The following is a 20,130-nucleotide window of genomic DNA, read 5'->3' as shown; positions in this document are numbered from 1 at the left end:
AGCGGGCGGGGCATGTACCCCTCAACCTCCCTCAACCGCCATGCTGCACCCCCCCCCCCCCCCCCCCCCCGCCCCCACACGCGATCTACAGTATACTCCAGCGACACCTGCACCTCCAATCTCAACCTGCATCAGTCAACTTTTGGACTCGCTCCCGCCCGTCCTCGTCGTTTTCACCCCTCACAATGTCCCTGCCTTTGGCCTCGCACAAAACAGACTGTAACTGATGCAAAGAAAAATTCCAGGTACCTGGTGTTTAGCAAACGTGTGTAATTCTTCGTTGGCACAACCAGTGGTGCTGGATTAAGTAATTACTCCCTCCGTCCAGAAATACTTGTTAGAAAAAAATGAATGTATCTAGACATATTTTAATTCTAAATACATTCACTTTTATCTATTTGTGCGACAAGTAATTCTGGACAGAGGAAATATTATACAGCGAGCTGAACAGACATGTCCATCTGTGCCAACGAGACAGTATAATAAACCAGAGTACCATAGATATAATAGACACATGGAATCAAAACCATATAGCTCCTATATGTGTCTCCCGTGACCCTGATGATCAGGGTTACGCCAGCTCGTAGCGCTGTCATGCCAGATATATTCCTTTGTCCGATGCTATGCTCCAGATTATTACGGCTACACTTGTAAACCCATCAAATCTTTATATCCGCACAGCAGACAACATGCATATAAGAGTACTCTTCTTGAAAACTAAAGGAAAGTCTCCTGGCTGGCTCGGCTCTCACTGGATGATGGATGTTACACACGTAACATGCCAGTATAATAATGGTTGCACATAAGTTTTGCAAATTACTACGGCAAGAGTCAAACTAATTAACTCGACTGATAATGACATGCATGCACTTGCACACTACAACCGGCCTATAAATACCACCTCAAACAACCCAAGAAAACCATCCCAAGCTAGCAAAGCCTACAAGCTTAGCCACAGACCAGTAAAATCGATCAGTAGAAATGGCGCCCTCCAAGGTCGCCCTCTTTCTCGCCCTGAACCTGGCCCTCCTTGCCGCCGCCCAGGGCTGCGGACCCTACGCCCACTGGTCGTCCCTACCCGGCCGATCCGCCCACCGCCTGTCGTGCCATCGAGCGGCGGGGGCAGCTGCCCGATCAACACGCTGAAGCTGGGCGTGTGCGCCGGCGTGCTGAACCTGGTGAAGCTCAGGATCGGTGTGCCGGAGAACGAGCAGTGCTGCCCGCTCCTGGGCGGGCTCGCCGACCTCGACACCACCGTGTGCCTCTGCACCGCCATCAGGGCCAACATTCTCGGCATCAAGCTCAACGTCCCCACCGACCTGACCCCCCTCCTCAACCAGTGCGGCAAGAAGTGCGCCTCCGACTTCACCTGCCCCATCTGATCCATCCAACTATCGATGAATATTATACATGCATAATCGTTGTACTCGTAACTAGTTTGCACGTCATACGTACGCACCATACGTTTATTTTCTATGTTCCAGTTTGGGTACTATATGTCAGGTGTTTGCATCGGCTCCCTGGCTCGTGCATGCATGCTTGATAAGCTTGTGATTGATCAATGATCAGTGTATCCCATTATGGTATCTAAAGGCACGATTCATGTATTTGTAAAAGGATATATGAAGTTGTCTTGGCAGTACATGAAGTTAATTTGTTCATAAGTTTACTAACCCTTTAATAAAAGTTTTATGAATTTTTGTGTGCATAAAGTTTTTAAGATCTAGGAGATATTGATATGAGACGATTAAGAAGAGGCAAAAGCCTAAGCTTGGTCATGCCCAAGGCACCCCAAAAAAATATTCAAGAAGTCTCGAGCGTCTAATTTTTATGTGTTCACATGATATGTGTTATTCTTGGAGTGTCGTTTGCATTTTTTTTGCTTTGCTTGTTGGTATTTTACAATCATCATATCCTGATCACATTTGATAGGGAGAGACACACATTGGTCATGACTTTATAGAAAGTTTTGTGAATTTCACTTATATCTTTTGAGTTATGGTATTTATAGAATTGTTCATTTGCTTCAGTTATACGTAGTGTTAGAGCATTGCAAAAAAAACATGCTTTAGAAAGGATGATAACTCTTGCTTAACTCATACCTTTCTAGACAATTGAATAGCAATTGGTTGTTTGCTTCGATTTATATATTGGAACAAAAATATAGGCATATATGGGGGAGTATAAGGTGGGGATCCACACATTGGAGAGGGGATTGAAGATCGATAAAGGCACAACACGGCAGCGGCTACCTCTTATCTTAGAACCCAAGTTCCTCTCGTCCCTTTCCCCTCTCAGATTCGACACTGATTTGCTTGTAAGGAGCGAATATTGTAAACCTAGCTACCTTAATACAATGAGACTCATGTCATGCTAATAGCTCATCCCACAAGGCTCGTCATGCAGCAGCTCCCTGGCCGCCTGCAGGTTCTCTGTGCCCCGCCACTAGCCACACAAGCCTCTGAAGGAAATATGCCCTAGAGGCAATAATAAAGTTGTTATTTTATATTTCCATATACCATGATAAATGTTTATTATTCATGTTAGAATTGTATTAACCGGAAACTTGATACATGTGTGGATGCATAGACAAAACACCGTGTCCCTAGTAAGCCTCTACTAGACTAGCTCGTTAATCAAAGATGGTTAAGTTTCCTAACCATAGACATGTGTTGTCATTTGATGAACGAGATCACATCATTAGGAGAATGATGTGATGGACAAGACCCATCCGTTAGCTTAGCATATTGATCGTTCAGTTTTATTGCTATTGCTTTCTTCATGTCAAATACATATTCCTTCGACTATGAGATTATGCAACTCCCGGATACAGGAGGAATACCTTATGTGCTATCAAACATCACAACGTAACTGGGTGATTATAAAGATGTTCTACAAGTATCTCCGAAGGTGTTTGTTGGGTTGGCATAGATCGAGATTAGGATTTGTCACTCCGAGTATCGGAGAGGTATCTCTGGGCCCTCTCGGTAATACACATCATAAGAAGCCTTGCAAGCAAAGTAACTAATGAGTTAGTTGCAGGATGATGTATTATGGAACGAGTAAAGAGACTTGCCGGTAACGAGATTGAACTAGGTATGTGGATACCGACGATCGAATCTCGGGCAAGTAACATACCGATGACAAAGGGAATAACGTATGTTGTCATTACAGTTCGACCGATAAAGATCTTCGTAGAATATGTAGGAGCCAATTTGAGCATCCAGGTTCCGCTGTTGGTTATTAACCGGAGAGGTGTCTCAGTCATGTCTACATAGCTCTCGAACCCGTAGGGTCCGCACGCTTAACGTTCGATGACGATTTTATATTGTATGAGTTATGTGATTTGGTGACCGAATGTTGTTCGGAGTCCCGGATGAGATCACGGACATGACGAGGAGTCTCGAAATGGTCGAGAGGTAAAGGTTTATATATAGGACGATAGTATTCGGACACCAGAAGTGTTCCGGGGGTACCGGGTACTTATCGGGTCACCGGAAGGGGTTCCGGGCACCCCTGGCAAAAGATATGGGCCTTATGGGCCAAGAGGGGAAACACACCAGACACAAAGGGGCTGGTGCGCCCCCCCCCCCCCCCCATATGGGCTGGCCAAATTGGAGAAGGAAAGGGGAAGGAGGAAAGGAAAAATGGAATAGGATTCCCCCTTCCCCCTCTTCCCTTCCTACTCCGAACATGAATAGGAAATGGGGGAGGCCGAATTGGGAGGACCCCAAGTAGGATTCCTCCTACTTGGGGCGCCCCCTTTGGCTGCCTCTCCTCCCCTCCAACCTATATATATGTGGGGGGGGGGCACCGCTAGAACACACAACATCAATTGTTAGCCGTGTGCGGCGCCCCCCTCCACTGTTTACGCCTCCGGTCATATCTTCGTAGTGCTTAGGCGAAGCCCTGCTCGGATCACTTCACCATCACCGTCACCGCACCGTCGTGCTGAAAGAACTCATCTACTACCTCGACACCTTGCTGGATCAAGAAGGCGAGGGACGTCATCGAGCTGAGCGTGTGTAGAAGTCGGAGGTGTCGTACGTTCGATCCTTGATTGGTCAGAGCTAGAAGAAGTTCGACTACATCAACCGCATTGTCAAACGCTTCCACTTTCGTTCTACGAGGGTATGTAGACACACTCTGCCCCTCTCGCTGCTATGCATCTCCTAGATAGATCTTGCGTGAGCGTAGGAAATTTTTGAAATTGCATGCTACGTTTTCCAATAGTGGTATCCGAGCCAGCTGGTCTATGCGTAGATGATATGCACGAGTAGAACACCAAGAATTGTGGGCGATGATCATCATACTGCTTACCACCAATGTCTTATTTTGATTCGGCGGTATTGTTGGATGAAGCGGCCTGGACCAACCTTAAATTACCACGTTCATGAGACCGGTTCCACCGACAGACATGCAACTAGTTTTGCATAAAGGTGGCTGGCGGGTGTCTGTTTCTCCAACTTTAGTTGAATCGAATTTGATTACGTCCGGTCCTAGTTGAAGGTTAAAACAGCACACTTGATGAAAAATCGTTGGGGTTTTGATGTGTAGATAAGAATGGTTCTTACTAGAAGCCCGTAGCAGCCACGTAAAACTTGCAACAACAAAGTAGAGGACGTCTAACTTGTTTTTGCAGGGCATGTTGGGATGTGATATGGTCAATACATGATGTGATATACGTTATTGTATGAGATGATCATGTTTTCTAAAAGTTATCGGCAACTGGCAGGAGCCTTATGGTTGTCGCTTTATTGTATGAAATGCAAAGGCCATGTAATTTCTTTACTTTATCACTATGTGTTAACAATAGTTGTAGAATCAATAGTTGGCGAGACGACCACGACGCTACGATGGAGATCAAGGTGTCAAGCCGTTGACGATGGACATCATGACCGTGCTTTGGAGATGGAGATCTAAGGCACAAGATGATGATGGCCATATCATGTCACGTATTTTGATTGCATGTGATGTTTATTTTTTATGCATCTTATTTTGCTTAGTACGGCGGTAGCATTATAAGATGATCCCTTACTAAAATTTCAAGGTATAAGTGTTCTCCCTGAGTATGCATGCACCGTTGCGACAGTTTGTCGTGCTGAGACACCACGTGATGATTGGGTGTGATAGGCTCTACGTTCACATACAACGGGTGCAAGACAGTTTTGCACATGCGGAATACTCGGGTTAAACTTGACGAGCCTTGCATGTACAGACATGGCCTCGGAACACTGGAGACCGGAAGGTCGAACGTGAATCATATAGTAGATATGATCAACATAGAGATGTTCACCATTGATGACTACTCCATCTCATGTGATGATCGGACATGGTTTAGTTGATTTGGATCACGTATCATTTAGATGACTTGAGGGATGTCTATCTAAGTGGGAGTTCTTAAGTAATTTGATTAATTGAACTTAATTTATCATGAACTTAGTCCTGATAGTATTTGCATATCTATGTTGTAGATCAATAGCTTGCGTATAGCTCCCCTGTTTTATTTTTGATATGTTCCTAGAGAAAAATAAGTTGAAAGATGTTAGTAGCAATAAAGCGGACTGGGTCCGTGATCTGAGGATTATCCTCATTGCTGCACAGAAGAATTATGTCCTTGATGCGCCGCTAGGTGACAGACCTATTGCAGGAGCAAATGCAGACGTTATGAACGTTGCAAAGCTTGGTATGATGACTACTTGATAGTTTTGTGCGCCATGCTATACGTCTTAGAACCGGGACTTCAAAAATGTTTGAATGCCACAGAGCATATGAGATGTTCCAATAGCTGAAATCTGTATTTCAGACTCTTGCCCGAGCCGAGGGGTATGAGACCTCTGACAAGTACTTTGCCTACAAGATGGAGGAGACTAGCTCAACCAGTGAGCATGTGCTCAGAATGTCTGGGTACTTCAATCGCTTGAATCAAGTGGGAGTTAATGTTCCAGATGAGATAGTGATTGACAGAGTTCTCTAGTCACTATCACCAAGTTAATGGAACTTCGTGATGAACTATAATATGCAAGGGATCACGAAAACGATTCCCGAGCTCTTCGTAATGCTGAAATCGACGAACATAGAAATCAAGAAAAAGCATCAAGTGTTGATGGTTAAGAAGACCACTAGTTTCAAGAAAAGGGCAAGGAAAAGAGAGGGAACTTCAGGAAGAATGGCAAGCAAGTTGCCGCTCCCGTGAAGTAGCCCAAAGCTAGACCTAAGCCTGAAACTGAGTGCTTCTACTGCAAAGGGAATGGTGACTGGAAGCAGAACTACCCCAAATACTTGGCGGATAAGAAGGATGGCAAAGTGAACAAAGGTATATTTGATATACATGTTATTGATGTGTAATTTACTAGTGTTCATAGTAACCCCAGGGTATTTGATACCGGTTCAGTTATTAAGATTAGTAACTCGAAACAGGAGTTTCAAAATGAACAGAGACTAGTTAAGGGCGAGGTGACGATGTGTGTTGGAGTGATTCCAAGGTTGATGAGATCACCATCGCACACTCCCTCTACCTTTGGGATTAGTGTTGAACCTTAAATAAATGTTATTTGGTGTATGTGTTGAGCATGAATATGATTTGATCATGTTTATTGCAATACGGTTATTCATTTAAGTCAAAGAATAACTGTTGTTCTGTTTACATGAATACATCCTTATATGGTCATACACCCAATGTGAATGGTTTATTGAATCTCGATCGTAGTGATACATATATTTATAAAATTAATGCCAAAAGATGCAAAGTTGATAATGATAGTGCAACATACTTGTGGCACTGCCGTTTAGGTCATATTGGTGTAAAGCGCATGAAGAAACTCCATGCAGATGGACTTTTGGGATCACTTGATTATGAATCATTTGATGCTTGCGAACCATGCCTCATGGGCAAGATGACTAAAACTCTGTTCTCTGGAACAATGGAGCGAGCTAATGACTTACTGGAAATAATACATACCGATGTATGCGGTCCGATGAGTGTTGAAGCTCGCGGCGGGTATCGTTATTTTCTGACCTTCACAGATGTTTTGAGCAGATATGGGTATATCTACTTAATGAAACACAAGTCTGAAATATTTGAAAAGTTCAAAGAATTTCTGAGTGAAGTGCAGAATCATCGTAACAAGAAAATAAAGTTTCTACGATCTGATCGCGGAGGCGAATATTTGAGTTACGAGTTTGGCCTTCATTTAAAACAATGTGGAATAGTTTCACAACTCATGCCACCTGGAACACCACAGCATAATGGTGTGTCCGAACGTCGTAATCGTACTTTATTAGATATGGTGCGATCTATGATGTCTCTTACCGCTTTACCACTATCCTTTTGGGGTTATGCATTAGAGATAGATGCATTCACGTTAAATAGGGCACCGTCTAAAACCATTGAAACGACACCATATGAACTGTGGTTTGGCAAGAAACTTAAGTTGTCGTTTCTTAAAGTTTGGGGTTGCGGTGCTTATGTGAAAAAGCTTCAGCGTGATAAGCTCAAACCCAAATCGGAGAAGTGCATCTTCATAGGATACCCAAAAGAAATTGATGGGTACACCTTCTACCACAGATCCGAAGGCAAGATCTTTGTTGCTAAGAATGGATCCTTTCTAGAGAAGGAGTTTTTCTCGAAAGAAGTGAGTAGGAGGAAAGTAGAACTTGATGAGGTAATTATACCTTCTCTCTAATTGGAAAATAGCACATTAGTGAAATCCGTTCCCGTGATTCCTACACCAACTAGAGAGGAAGCTAATGATGATGATCATGAAAGTTCGGATCAAGTTACTACTGGACCTCGTAGGTCAAACAGAGCACGTTCCGCACCAGATTGGTATGGTAATCCTGTCCTGGAAGTCATGTTATTAGAACATGACGAACCTACGAACTATGAAGAAGCTATGATGAGCCCAGATTCCGACATATGGCTTGAGGGCATGAAATCTGAGATAGGATCCATGTATGAGAACAAAGTGTGGACTTTGGTGGACTTGCCCAATGATCGGCAAGCCATTGAGAATAAATGGATTTTCAAGAGGAAGACGAACACTGATGGTAGTGTTACTATCTACAAAGCTCGACTTGTCGCAAAAGGTTTTCGACAAGTTCAAGGTGTTGAATATGATGAGATTTTCTCAATCGTAGCGATGCTTAAGTCTGTCCGAATCATGTTAGCAATTACCGCATTTTATGAAATCTGGCAAATGGATGTCAAAACTGCATTCCTTGATGAATTTCTTAAAGAAGAGTTGTATATGATGCAACCAGAAGGTTTTTGTCAATCCTAAAGGTGCTAACAAAGTGTGCAAGCTCTAGCGATCCATCTATGGACTGGTGCAAGCATCTCGGAGTTGGAATATACGCTTTGATGAGGTGATCAAAGCATATGGTTTTATACAGGCTTTTGGTGAAGCCTGTATTTACAAGAAAGTGAGTGGGAGCTCTGTAGCATTTCTGATAATATATGTGGATGACATATTGTTGATCGAAAATGATATGGAATTTCTGGATAGCATAAACGGATACTTGAATAAGAATTTTTCAATGAAAGACCTCGGTGAAGTTACTTAAATATTAGGCATCAAGATCTATAGGGAGAGATCGAGACGCTTAATAGGACTTTCACAAAGCAAATACCTTGGCAAATTTTTTGAAGAAGTTCAAAATAGATCAGTCTAAGAAAGGGTTCTTGTCTGTGTTTCAAGGTGTGAAGTTGAGTAAGACTCAAAACCCGACCACGGCAGAAGATAGAGAGAGAATGAAAGTCATTCCCTATGCCTTGCCATGAGTTTGACAAGGGGGTACAATAGTGATCTAGGAGTAGATCACTGGACAGCGGTCAAAATTATCCTTAGGTACCTCAAAAGGACTAAGGAAATGTTTCTCAGTTATGGGGGTGATAAAGAGTTCATCGTAAAGAGTTACGTCGATGCAAGCTTTGACACTGATCATTCTAGATACGTATTGAACATGGGAGCAATTAACTAGAGTAGCTCCATGCAGAGCATTGTAGACATAGAAATCTGCAAAATACATACGAGTCTGAATGTGGCATACCCGTTGACTAAACTTCTCTCACAAGCAAAACATGATCACACCTCAGTACTCTTTGGGTGTTAATCACATAGCGATGTGAACTAAATTATTGACTCCAATAAACCCTTTGGGTGTTGGTCACATGGCGATGTGAACTATGGTTGTTGATCACATAAAGATGTGAATTATTGGTGTTAAACCACATGGCGATGTGAACTAGATTATTGACTCTAGTGCAAGTGGGAGACTGAAGGAAATATGCCCTAGAGGCAATAATAAAGTTGTTATTTTATATTTCCTTATACCATGATAAATGTTTATTATTCATGCTAGAATTGTATTAACCGGAAACTTGATACATGTGTGGATGCATAGACAAAACACCGTGTCCCTAGTAAGCCTCTACTAGACTAGCTCGTTAATCAAAGATGGTTAAGTTTCCTAACCATAGACATGTGTTGTCATTTGATGAACGAGATCACATCATTAGGAGAATGATGTGATGGACAAGACCCATCCGTTAGCTTAGCATATTGATCGTTCAGTTTTATTGCTATTGCTTTCTTCATGTCAAATACATATTCCTTCGACTATGAGATTATGCAACTCCCGGATACAGGAGGAATACCTTGTGTGCTATCAAACATCACAACGTAACTGGGTGATTATAAAGATGTTCTACAAGTATCTCCGAAGGTGTTTGTTGGGTTGGCATAGATCGAGATTAGGATTTGTCACTCCGAGTATCGGAGAGGTATCTCTGGGCCCTCTCGGTAATACACATCATAAGAAGCCTTGCAAGCAAAGTAACTAATGAGTTAGTTGCAGGATGATGTATTATGGAACGAGTAAAGAGACTTGCCGGTAACGAGATTGAACTAGGTATGTGGATACCGACGATCGAATCTCGGGCAAGTAACATACCGATGACAAAGGGAATAACGTATGTTGTCATTACATTTCGATCGATAAAGATCTTCGTAGAATATGTAGGAGCCAATTTGAGCATCCAGGTTCCGCTGTTGGTTATTAACCGGAGAGGTGTCTCAGTCATGTCTACATAGCTCTCGAACCCGTAGGGTCCACACGCTTAACGTTCGATGACGATTTTATATTGTATGAGTTATGTGATTTGGTGACCGAATGTTGTTCGGAGTCCCGGATGAGATCACGGACATGACGAGGAGTCTCAAAATGGTCGAGAGGTAAAGGTTTATATATAGGACGATAGTATTCGGACACCAGAAGTGTTCCAGGGGTACCGGGTACTTATCGGGTCACCGGAAGGGGTTCCGGGCATCCCTGGCAAAAGATATGGGCCTTATGGGCCAAGAGGGGAAACACACCAGACACAAAGGGGCTGGTGCGCCCCCCATATGGGCTGGCCAAATTGGAGAAGGAAAGGGGAAGGAGGAAAGGAAAAATGGAATAGGATTCCCCCTTCCCCCTCTTCCCTTCCTACTCCGAATATGAATAGGAAATGGGGGAGGCCGAATTGGGAGGACCCCAAGTAGGATTCCTCCTACTTGGGGTGCCCCCTTTGGCTGCCTCTCCTCCCCTCCAACCTATATATATGTGGGGGGTCACCGCTAGAACACACAACATCAATTGTTAGCCGTGTGCGGCGCCCCCCTCCACTGTTTACGCCTCCGGTCATATCTTTGTAGTGCTTAGGCGAAGCCCTGCTCGGATCACTTCACCATCACCGTCACCGCACCGTCGTGCTTACAGAACTCATCTACTACCTCGACACCTTGCTGGATCAAGAAGGCGAGGGACGTCATCGAGCTGAACGTGTGTAGAACTCGGAGGTGTCGTACGTTCGGTGCTTGATCGGTCGGATCTAGAAGAAGTTCGACTACATCAACCGTGTTGTCAAACGCTTCCGCTTTCGGTCTACGAGGGTACGTAGACACACTCTCCCCCTCTCGTTGCTATGCATCTCCTAGATAGATCTTGCGTGAGCGTAGGAAATTTTTGAAATTGCATGCTACGTTTCCCAACAGCCCCACGCCTACCTTCTTCTTTTGTTGCTCGGCGCGCGCCAACTGCTCAAAAAAAATACCCAACCGGGTTACAATGGAAAGGAAGAAGATTTCCACGTGGGCAATGACTAGTCAAAACCACGCCAAGCGAGCATGAGACCTCTTCTTTTGAGTCAACGGACTAAAGCAATCCGGTTTTAGAATTCGGGGCACTAAGATTTGCTGGTTTTAAAGTTAAGAAACCATTTCTATACTTTAAAGAGAGTTCAGAGACACAAGATATACTTTTCTAAAAGAAACAAGCAGTGACGGGTGACAGCGGCAGGAGGAGGTTTCAGCCCGTGCTGGCCCTAGGAGCAGGGGGGCTCTTTATTCACAATAACTTTGTAAATGCTATTTTAGCGCGTAGGTTATAGCTAAAATGGGATGGGAACGCAGATGCTTAAGGGTTGATCAATAGACTTCAATTCTTAATTTGTTTACACGCCCTTGTTCACATGAATGTAAGCTGGCTATAATGGTCTTCTCTCGACGAAAAAAAAACTATAATGTGTAACTATTTTGTTCAACTCAATCAAATGGGCTCCATCTTGCACCATGGCATTTAAGCAGTATTGAAATTAGGACCGCCTATATGACAGGCATCTAGGAATAAAATCTGCATCAGTCAATTTTCCGTTTGATGGCACGATTGTGCCGCCACCTGTTAACCGTCTTCTCCTCACATCTTCCTCCCTCGTGCAACGTTTCCTCCCCCTCCCACGTGATCTACCCTGCCCTAATTGGCAGCCTCCTTCCGGCCGGCGGGAGGTGCCGCACACCGCCTCGCCAGCCCGCCAGCCCCTCAACCTCCCCCGACCTGCAGTAAACTCCGACAATCCCCGCACCTCCACCCTCAACCTGCATAAGTCAAGTTTTGTACTCGCCCCCGCTTGTCCTCGTCATTGTCACCTCTCACATAATCCCTGTGTTTGTCCTCGCACAAAACAGGCTGTAACTGGCACAAAGGAAAATTTCAGGTACCTAGTGTTTAGCAAATGTGTGAAATTCTTCGTCGGCACAACCAATGGTGCTGCATTAACTAATTATTATACAGCGAGCTGAACGTACATGTCCATCCGTGCCAACGAGCCAGTATAATAAACCAGAGTACGATAGATATAATAGACGCATGGAATCAAGACCATACAACTCCTATATGTGTCTCCCGTGACCCTGATGATCACGGTTACGCCAGCTCGTAGCGCTGTCATGCCAGATATATTTCTTTGTCCGATGCTATGTATGCTTATAAAGCCATCACATATTTATATGCACACAGCAGACAACATGCATATTAGAATACTCTTCTTGGAAACTAAAGGAAAGTCTCCTGGCTGGCTCGGCTCTCAGATTTTTGTTCATTAGCGAACAGATTAAGCTCCCATGATGGATGTTACACACGTAACATGCCAGTACAATAATGGTTGCACATAAGTTTTGCAAATTACTACGGCAAGAGTCAAACTAATTAACTCGACTGATAATGACATGCATGCACTTGCACACTACAACCGGCCTATAAATACCACCTCAAACAACCCAAGAAAACCATCCCAAGCTTAGCCACAGACCAGTAAGATCGATCAGTAGCAATGGCGCCCTCCAAGCTCGCCCTCTTTCTCGCCCTGAACCTGGCCCTCCTTGTCGCCGCCCAGGGCTGCGGATCCTACTGCCCGCCGGACGTCCCTACACCGCCGATTCGCCCACCGCCCGTTGTGCCATCGACCGGCGGGGGCAGCTGCCCGATCAACACGCTGAAGCTGGGCGTGTGCGCCAACGTGCTGAACCTGGTGAAGCTCAGGATCGGTGTGCCGGAGAACGAGCAGTGCTGCCCGCTCCTGGGCGGGCTCGCCGACCTCGACGCCGCCGTGTGCCTCTGCACCGCCATCAGGGCCAACATTCTCGGCATCCAGCTCAATGTGCCCATCGACCTGACCCTCCTCCTCAACCAATGCGGCAAGAAGTGCCCCTCCGACTTCACCTGCCCCATCTGATCCATCCAACACCATCGATGAATATTATACAAGCATTTTTTTATTCGTAACTAGTTTGCATGTCATACGTACGCACCATACGTATATTTTCTATGTTCCAATTCCGGTACTATATGTTAGGTGTTTGCATGGGCTCCCTCGCTCGTGCATGCATGCTTGATAAGTTTGTGATTGATCACATGATCAGTTTATCTCATTATGGTATCTAAATGCATGATTCATGTATTTGTAAAAGGATTGTATGTGTATGAGGAATAAATGGTTTGTCCAAATTGTGTTAACTTCACCCGCAAAAGAAAAGGGTTAACTTGATATGCCAAGCTTGAAATGCATCTTTATCGTACATGCACGCATGCTTGCATCAATCATGATCAAATCCATATCTTTTCGAATGCATTAGCTACATCGTTTTTCTTTATTTTTTGCCTAAAATTATCTGTAATCAGATTATATAAGATGAAAAAACACAAACAACAGAAATCCTTGATAAAAGTAAAAGTGACATTGAAGATTCTTGGTGTTGTCGTCTCGTCTCTAATGCCACCTTTTATCTTGATTTGTTAGCTGATTCATGAAGAATCATGCATGCAGGCATCGTACTCATGAGTAATTCACATGCTATATGTACACGTACGGTACACATAATTTTCAATTCATGTACATCTCCTATGTGCATGCATGCATGCTTAAGTTGGTTGCTACAATTCACCCATCCATGTATCTTGTTGTGGTATATAAACGATTCACATGTCTATAAAAAGATGCGTGGAATTAAAAAAATCAAGTTGTGTTGACTTGACGGTGATATATATGGCAGCTAGTTGTGATTTTAAGCTTGTGATTGATCATTGTATCGTAGTAATTATGGTATCTAAATGCATGACTCACATATTTGTAGAACGATATACATACTTGTATACTTGGGTCGAATAAAAAGTTTGTTCAACTTGTGTTAACTTGACCCGTGATATGTCAGCTTCAATTGTATATTTATATGTACAGGCACACATGGTTGCAACAATCATGATCAGATCCACATCTTTTTGCATGCATTAGCTATATCTTCTTTCCTTTTGCCTAAATGATTTGTAATCAGAGTATGACACATTGAAAAGGTAAAATATACACAACCAACCGAAATCTTTGATAAAACTAAAAGTTTACATTGAAGATTCTTGATATCCTTGTCTTTAGTGCCACCTTTTTACATCTTGATGTTCTAGCTGATTCATGAAAAACCCTGCGTGCAAGCATCGTATCCGTTACTAAATTTGCATGCCATATGTACATGCACGGCACACAGAGTTTCTTGTTCGTGTATTAGTTATCAATGCCTCCACGCGTGCTTAAGTTAGTTTCCTATCCTGCACTGATTGTGTGCAGGTCATCCATCATTGTATCATTGTTGCGGTATCTAAATGATTCACATATTTATAAAAGGACATGTCGAATAATAAAATATACTATTTAAGTTGTGTTAACTCGACCCTTGATGCCCCAACTTGAGATGTATATTTATATCTACATGCACGCCTAATTGCATCAATCATGATCAGATCCACATATTTTCACATGCATTAGCTTCATTTTCTTTTTCCCCCTTTTTGACTAAATGATTTATAATCAGTGTACATCATATCGACGAAAATTTATTTTGACGATTCTCTGTGGCATCGTATCTAATGCCACCTTTCACGTCGTTCTAGCTGATCCATGAAAACCATGCATACATGCATCTTACTAGTGGTTAATTCTCATGTCATATGTATACATGCGGTACACATAACTTCCAGTTAATATACATGATGCCAGTGCATGCATGCATGCTTAAGTTTGTTTCCTATCCTACACTCACTATGTATAGATCATCCATCTTTGTAGCTGTTGTAGTATCTAAACGTTCACAAGTCTATGAAGGACACACTGAACAATAAAAAAATATTCAAGTTGTGTTAACTTGACCCGTGATATGCCAGCTTGAGTTGTTACTACTATATTTATATGAACAAGCATGCATGATCGCATCAATCATGATAAGATCCACATCTTTTCGAAGAACTTAGCTACATTTATTCTTTCTTTATTGCATAAACAATTCATAATCAAAGTACATCAGATCAAAGAAAAAAATATACACGTACAACGAAAATTCTCAATGTCATTTGTCTCTAATGCCACTTTTACTTCTTGATGTTCTAGATGATCCATGAAAATACATGGACGAATGCATCATACTCATGACTAATTTGCATGCCAAATGTATACGCCCTCCCTTGGTGCATGTGTGCATGCTTAAGTTAGTTTCATATCCGATGTTGACTATGTACAGGTCATCCATTGTATTTAGTTGTGTTACCTAAAAATTTCACATAATTTTTAAAGGACACGTGAAATAATAATAAATTATTCAAGTTGTGTCTTTTTTGATCAAAAGAGGGGGTTTCCCTCCGATTTCATTAAAGAAACCATCGAAAGAGACCGAATTCCAGGTTTAGTTTTTCAAGTTGTGTAACTCAACCCATGATATATATGGCAGCTAATTGTGTTGCGTGTACGCAAGCTTGATTGCATGAATCATGCTCGGGTCAACATATTTGTTTCATTCATTGGTTACATCTTCTTTCTCGTCATCTACGCGCTCCTTTTTCTTACCACCTCTATCATTTTATTTAATTTGTGATAGCAGCGCCGAGATGGACTGTACATATGTACAGTTCTTGGCAGTTAATACTTATGTATCCACCACCAGGCACCGAGGAGCAATGCTACGAACGAGGCCCGCACAGTGAATTAGGGTAGGAAGTGGCGGGAGTAGACACATATGTTTGTAGGTTTCAACCCCGTATGTGTCGTGCATAGTTTTAACATTGCTGGGCGATCCATGAATGACTTTTTATTGGCAAAAATGAACCGTCAAAAAGAAGATTCAATGATGGGCTGTCCATATATAACGTACTTCAGCGATCCACGAACTGAACTCTAAATATATTTTGTTGTGAACATACATACATATGTGCGGCGCGAGTAAATTCTACTTTGAACCAGCAGACAATAATAATTAGTGCGGTGTGAGTAAATTCTACTGTGAACCGGCAAAAAATAGTAATTATGATTGTGACACTTTGGACAAGATTTTGGTTATTACATATTCATCGAATCAGATTTTAGATTCATAATTTGACATTAAACCAGATTACAAGGTTCATTGACAACCATGTCAGGTGCCATTGTTCATGCTAAAATATAGTTCAAGTCCCCAAAAGTAAAATGTGCTTCTTCACAAATATACTTGGTTCAAAATGAAATTATTGTACTCTCAAACACCTTCGGCATAATACGCTCATGCCCAACCCAACTATGGGGCTGCTCCACGTGAACATAGCACCCCTCTTACACTTTCATCTTTAATTGGTGTATAAGGGTTAACCCGGAGGGGCTATGTTTGGAATACAAAGGACTAGATGCTGGTCAAGCAACCTAGACTCTCCATTTGGGACTATTCCTCCATCACACAACTACACTTGAACCACATAGGCCTCCATTAACGGACCGTGCATCACATGTATATATATATATATATATATATATATATATATATATATATATATATATATATATATATATATATATATATATATTAAAGTATATATAGCTACTCATCCCGCTCTAAATATGCACATCTATGCATATTTATTGATCTGAAGCATTCATTGTGTTTTGTTAGCACAAATAAATCCTTTTTTGCGACGAAATAAATCCTTTTCAGCAAACAAAATATTTAACTTCCATAAGTTTCCAGGGGCTTCCTCCTTTTAAATTGCTACAAAACTGATGTCAAGTATCCACACTTTTCTTTTTTACAAAATCCTATACGTTTATCCAGTCTTAACTAGCCATGACATCCTAATCCTATGCTTTGTTGTCCCTATAACCATCGTGGGAAACGAACTGCTGCGTAGCTGCTGATCCTGAAGAAGAAAATCGGTTCCTGTAAGCAGTGTCATTCACGCTTCATCCTTCTACCAAAATATTGATCGAATACTCTAGTCGGACCTCAGGCTGTCAACTCTGTAGTTATGGTCAAAGGCTCGGAATGATATCTTTTCAGTTTGCCTAATTCACATCTAAATGTTTTCTAAGGATGTCACATCTAAGCTCTCACAAATACACAACAACAAGAAACAAAAAAAACTGAGACAAAAAAAACATAGACCACAAAAATAGTAGACATCAAAATTAGATGTGACATAACTATGTCATATCTAGATGTGTCCTAGATAGACCATAGCTAGCGAAATGCAGGCAAGCGATATGGCTCAATGTTGGTAACTATATGTGAAATTCAGCCAGCTTGAGAGAGCAAGTTTTGGATGCATCCACATTACTATATCTTAGTACATCCATCACCGTACAGCTAGCTGGGCAACCCTATCGAATGACGTGCATATATAGATATGCTTCTTGCTAACTGGCAACCCTACCGACATGGAAAAATATATCCATGTGAACACATGACTGATCAAACAAAATTACAAGGAAATAGAATAACCTGGCCAGTAATATATTTCAGAATATTAACACCGCATGGACTCCAGAGACTAATTGCATAGTCGATTAACTTGCATGTCCCACGGCAATGACGCACCTAGGGTCATAGCAGTGGGGTGCCAAATAGTATGACTTAACCTAAATATCATCTTAATTTTAGCAAATAGTTCTAAAATAGCATAGAGTTGTTAGACAATTAGAGTCAAGCATATAGTACGATATACTAGTTTGCATTTTTAGAGGGGTGACACACCCGCAGCACTTCTAGATCCGCCCCTATTCCATGGATTGGAGGTAAAAATGTCAAGTTTTTTTGTGAAAAGGAGGATAGAACCCCCAGCCTCCGAATCATGGTGATGCATACAACCATTTTTATTAAAGTTGATGCAAACAACGAGGTCAAAGTCATCAATAAGTGGAGTCATAATATAAGCAACTATGATGTAATCATTATAAGATATTATTTTTACACTTACGACTAGGTCAACTTCTTCAGCAACAACACCTTCAACAAGGGATCAACGCCCTCACGCCAATGTCATCACGTCCGACCAAGGATGGCCAAAACAAGGATCTCCATCCTGGTGGCCAAGCACGACCAATTAAGGCCAGCACATGAGCAAGGAGACAACATCTTCAACAAGATCATGATGCAAGTTCACCGCCGCTGAGTTCGGCCAGCAAAGGCCAGAACAAGGATTTCCATGCCGGACATGAAGCGTGTTCCGAACACCATCTTCACAATAGATCTTTCTACAATCACGACAGAAAATAATTGTCTACATACACAAATCACAGAGGGTAAAACCGTCTGCAATAAGAAATGTCTGAGGTCTTACCAGGGTTGATGATAACATTGTGGAAACCAGTAATCTTATCGTGGTTGTTTCCTCTTCTTCTGCTTCTGCTTCTTCTTCTCCTTCCTAGACCAAGGTCGTTGTTGGTGGATCTTCCCTGAATTTGATTAACAAAACATGATGTCTGGACAGCCGAAGGAAGTCCTTCCCGTAGCAGAACTGTGGCATCCTTGAAACTGGAATAGGTAGTGACCCTCCTAGAACCATAAGGAAATTCACTCATCAAGTCAACCACCTCTGTAAGAAAGATGTTAGGTCACAAAGCATTAGAGAATTTATGATCAAAAGAAAATAAAGAATTGGAGGAAGAATCATTCGTAGCAGGACACTTTTCAGGTTTCATTTGAACCCTGGGATACCAAAAAGAACTAGTGCGGCTTCAAGATCATGACTTTACAAAACTATATAGACTAATACAATGAATACAAAGAAGATGAAGGCCTGAAATGAAAGGTTTGGGGATCATACTTACACTTGGTATGCTTAAAGCTGGTAAAGAAGCTCACTTAGCACATTGAACAAAAGCTACTATAATTCCAAGTGACGGCAGATTTTTTTTTTCAAAAAAGGAGGTTGAAACCCCCGGCCTCTATATCATGATGATGCACACAACCATAGTGACGGGGCAATTGAACAGATATTTCACATGATTGCGTCCACAAGCAAACCAAGATCTGTAAAGAATCACTCTCATTAATTTCTAAAGTAGCATACATTTCAAATAAAAAAGGTGAGAACTCAGACAACTGATGGTGCATACGTATGTGCATGCACAAATGCAAAATATAGGGGTAATGCGTACACCATTTTCCAGGGTCGATCCTGAAGAAGAAAAAAAGCAATGACTTTTCTTGTTGAGGTTCTTCACAAAAACGTTACAAAATAACGGAAAGATATTAGGTAATAACAATCTTCTTCCCATTTACATTTCAGTCTGCCATGCCTAGAGTTTTGGGGCTTACGGGGAGAAGGGTCCAAAAAGGTACAAAAAGCGATGCAGCACACTTGTGCGAAATCATTATTAAGGGGCACTTGTCGCAACCTGTGAGTTTCCCCTTTTTTCGTAGATTCATTTTTTAAAACGTTTTATCTTTTGAACCGTGTGTCCAATTTCCGAACCGTGCATCCAAATCCAGAATTGTTTTCACTGTTGGATTCCTCGCATCGAGATCTCCAAAACTAGATATCATATCAATAGGTTTAGATGAACTTCTCTCACGAGAAAAACAGGTAGAAAAAACTGTAGTCGGAAACATGTTCTTTTTCTTTCCGAGAGGCAAAGTTGTGCTTCTTGCAGAAACAAATGTGTGCCTCCATGAGAAGCAAGTACGTGCCTCTCGTGAAACCAAAAATAAATAAATAACGCATGCTTTTCCCTTTCCAAGAGGCATAGCTTTACCTCTAGTGGAAGAAAATATGTGCCTCCATGAGAATCAAATATGTGCCTCTTGAAAGTGCGTTAAGTCGACTAGAGGGGGGTGAATAGGCGATTTTTATGAATTCTTCATTGATGAATTTCAGGGTGAGGAAATTCCTAAGCGAAGAACTACTTGCAGCGGAATAAGTACTCAGATGCATACATGACATAACATAAACATGGACATCATGATGAAATGAAAACAGATACAGAGTACAGGAAGCGTAAGCACAGGATAACACAGGATGAAGACAAAA

General features: G+C 42.1%; 1 protein-coding gene and 1 pseudogene across 1 annotated transcript; both read left to right on the top strand.

Moving 5' to 3' along the window:
* Nucleotides 1–914: 914 nt before the first annotated feature.
* Nucleotides 915–1,663, top strand: LOC109765425 (cortical cell-delineating protein-like; annotated as a pseudogene).
* A 10,947-nt stretch (nucleotides 1,664–12,610) lies between these two features.
* On the top strand, nucleotides 12,611–13,332 carry LOC109765423 (cortical cell-delineating protein-like). The gene has a single exon (XM_020324212.4). The coding sequence runs from the start codon at nucleotides 12,650–12,652 to the stop codon at nucleotides 13,049–13,051; it is 402 nt and encodes a 133-aa protein (XP_020179801.1). The 5' UTR covers nucleotides 12,611–12,649; the 3' UTR covers nucleotides 13,052–13,332.
* Nucleotides 13,333–20,130: the final 6,798 nt, after the last annotated feature.

Source organism: Aegilops tauschii, chromosome 7 (genome assembly GCF_002575655.3).
Source record: "Aegilops tauschii subsp. strangulata cultivar AL8/78 chromosome 7, Aet v6.0, whole genome shotgun sequence".
NCBI lineage: Eukaryota > Viridiplantae > Streptophyta > Magnoliopsida > Poales > Poaceae > Aegilops > Aegilops tauschii.
This window is presented reverse-complemented; position numbering and strand designations above follow the sequence as displayed.

What these genes read in the sequence shown, in the direction of transcription:
- LOC109765423 (XM_020324212.4), top strand. Translation starts at nt 12,650, where the DNA reads ATGGCGCCCTCCAAGCTCGCCCTCTTTCTCGCCCTGAACCTGGCCCTC.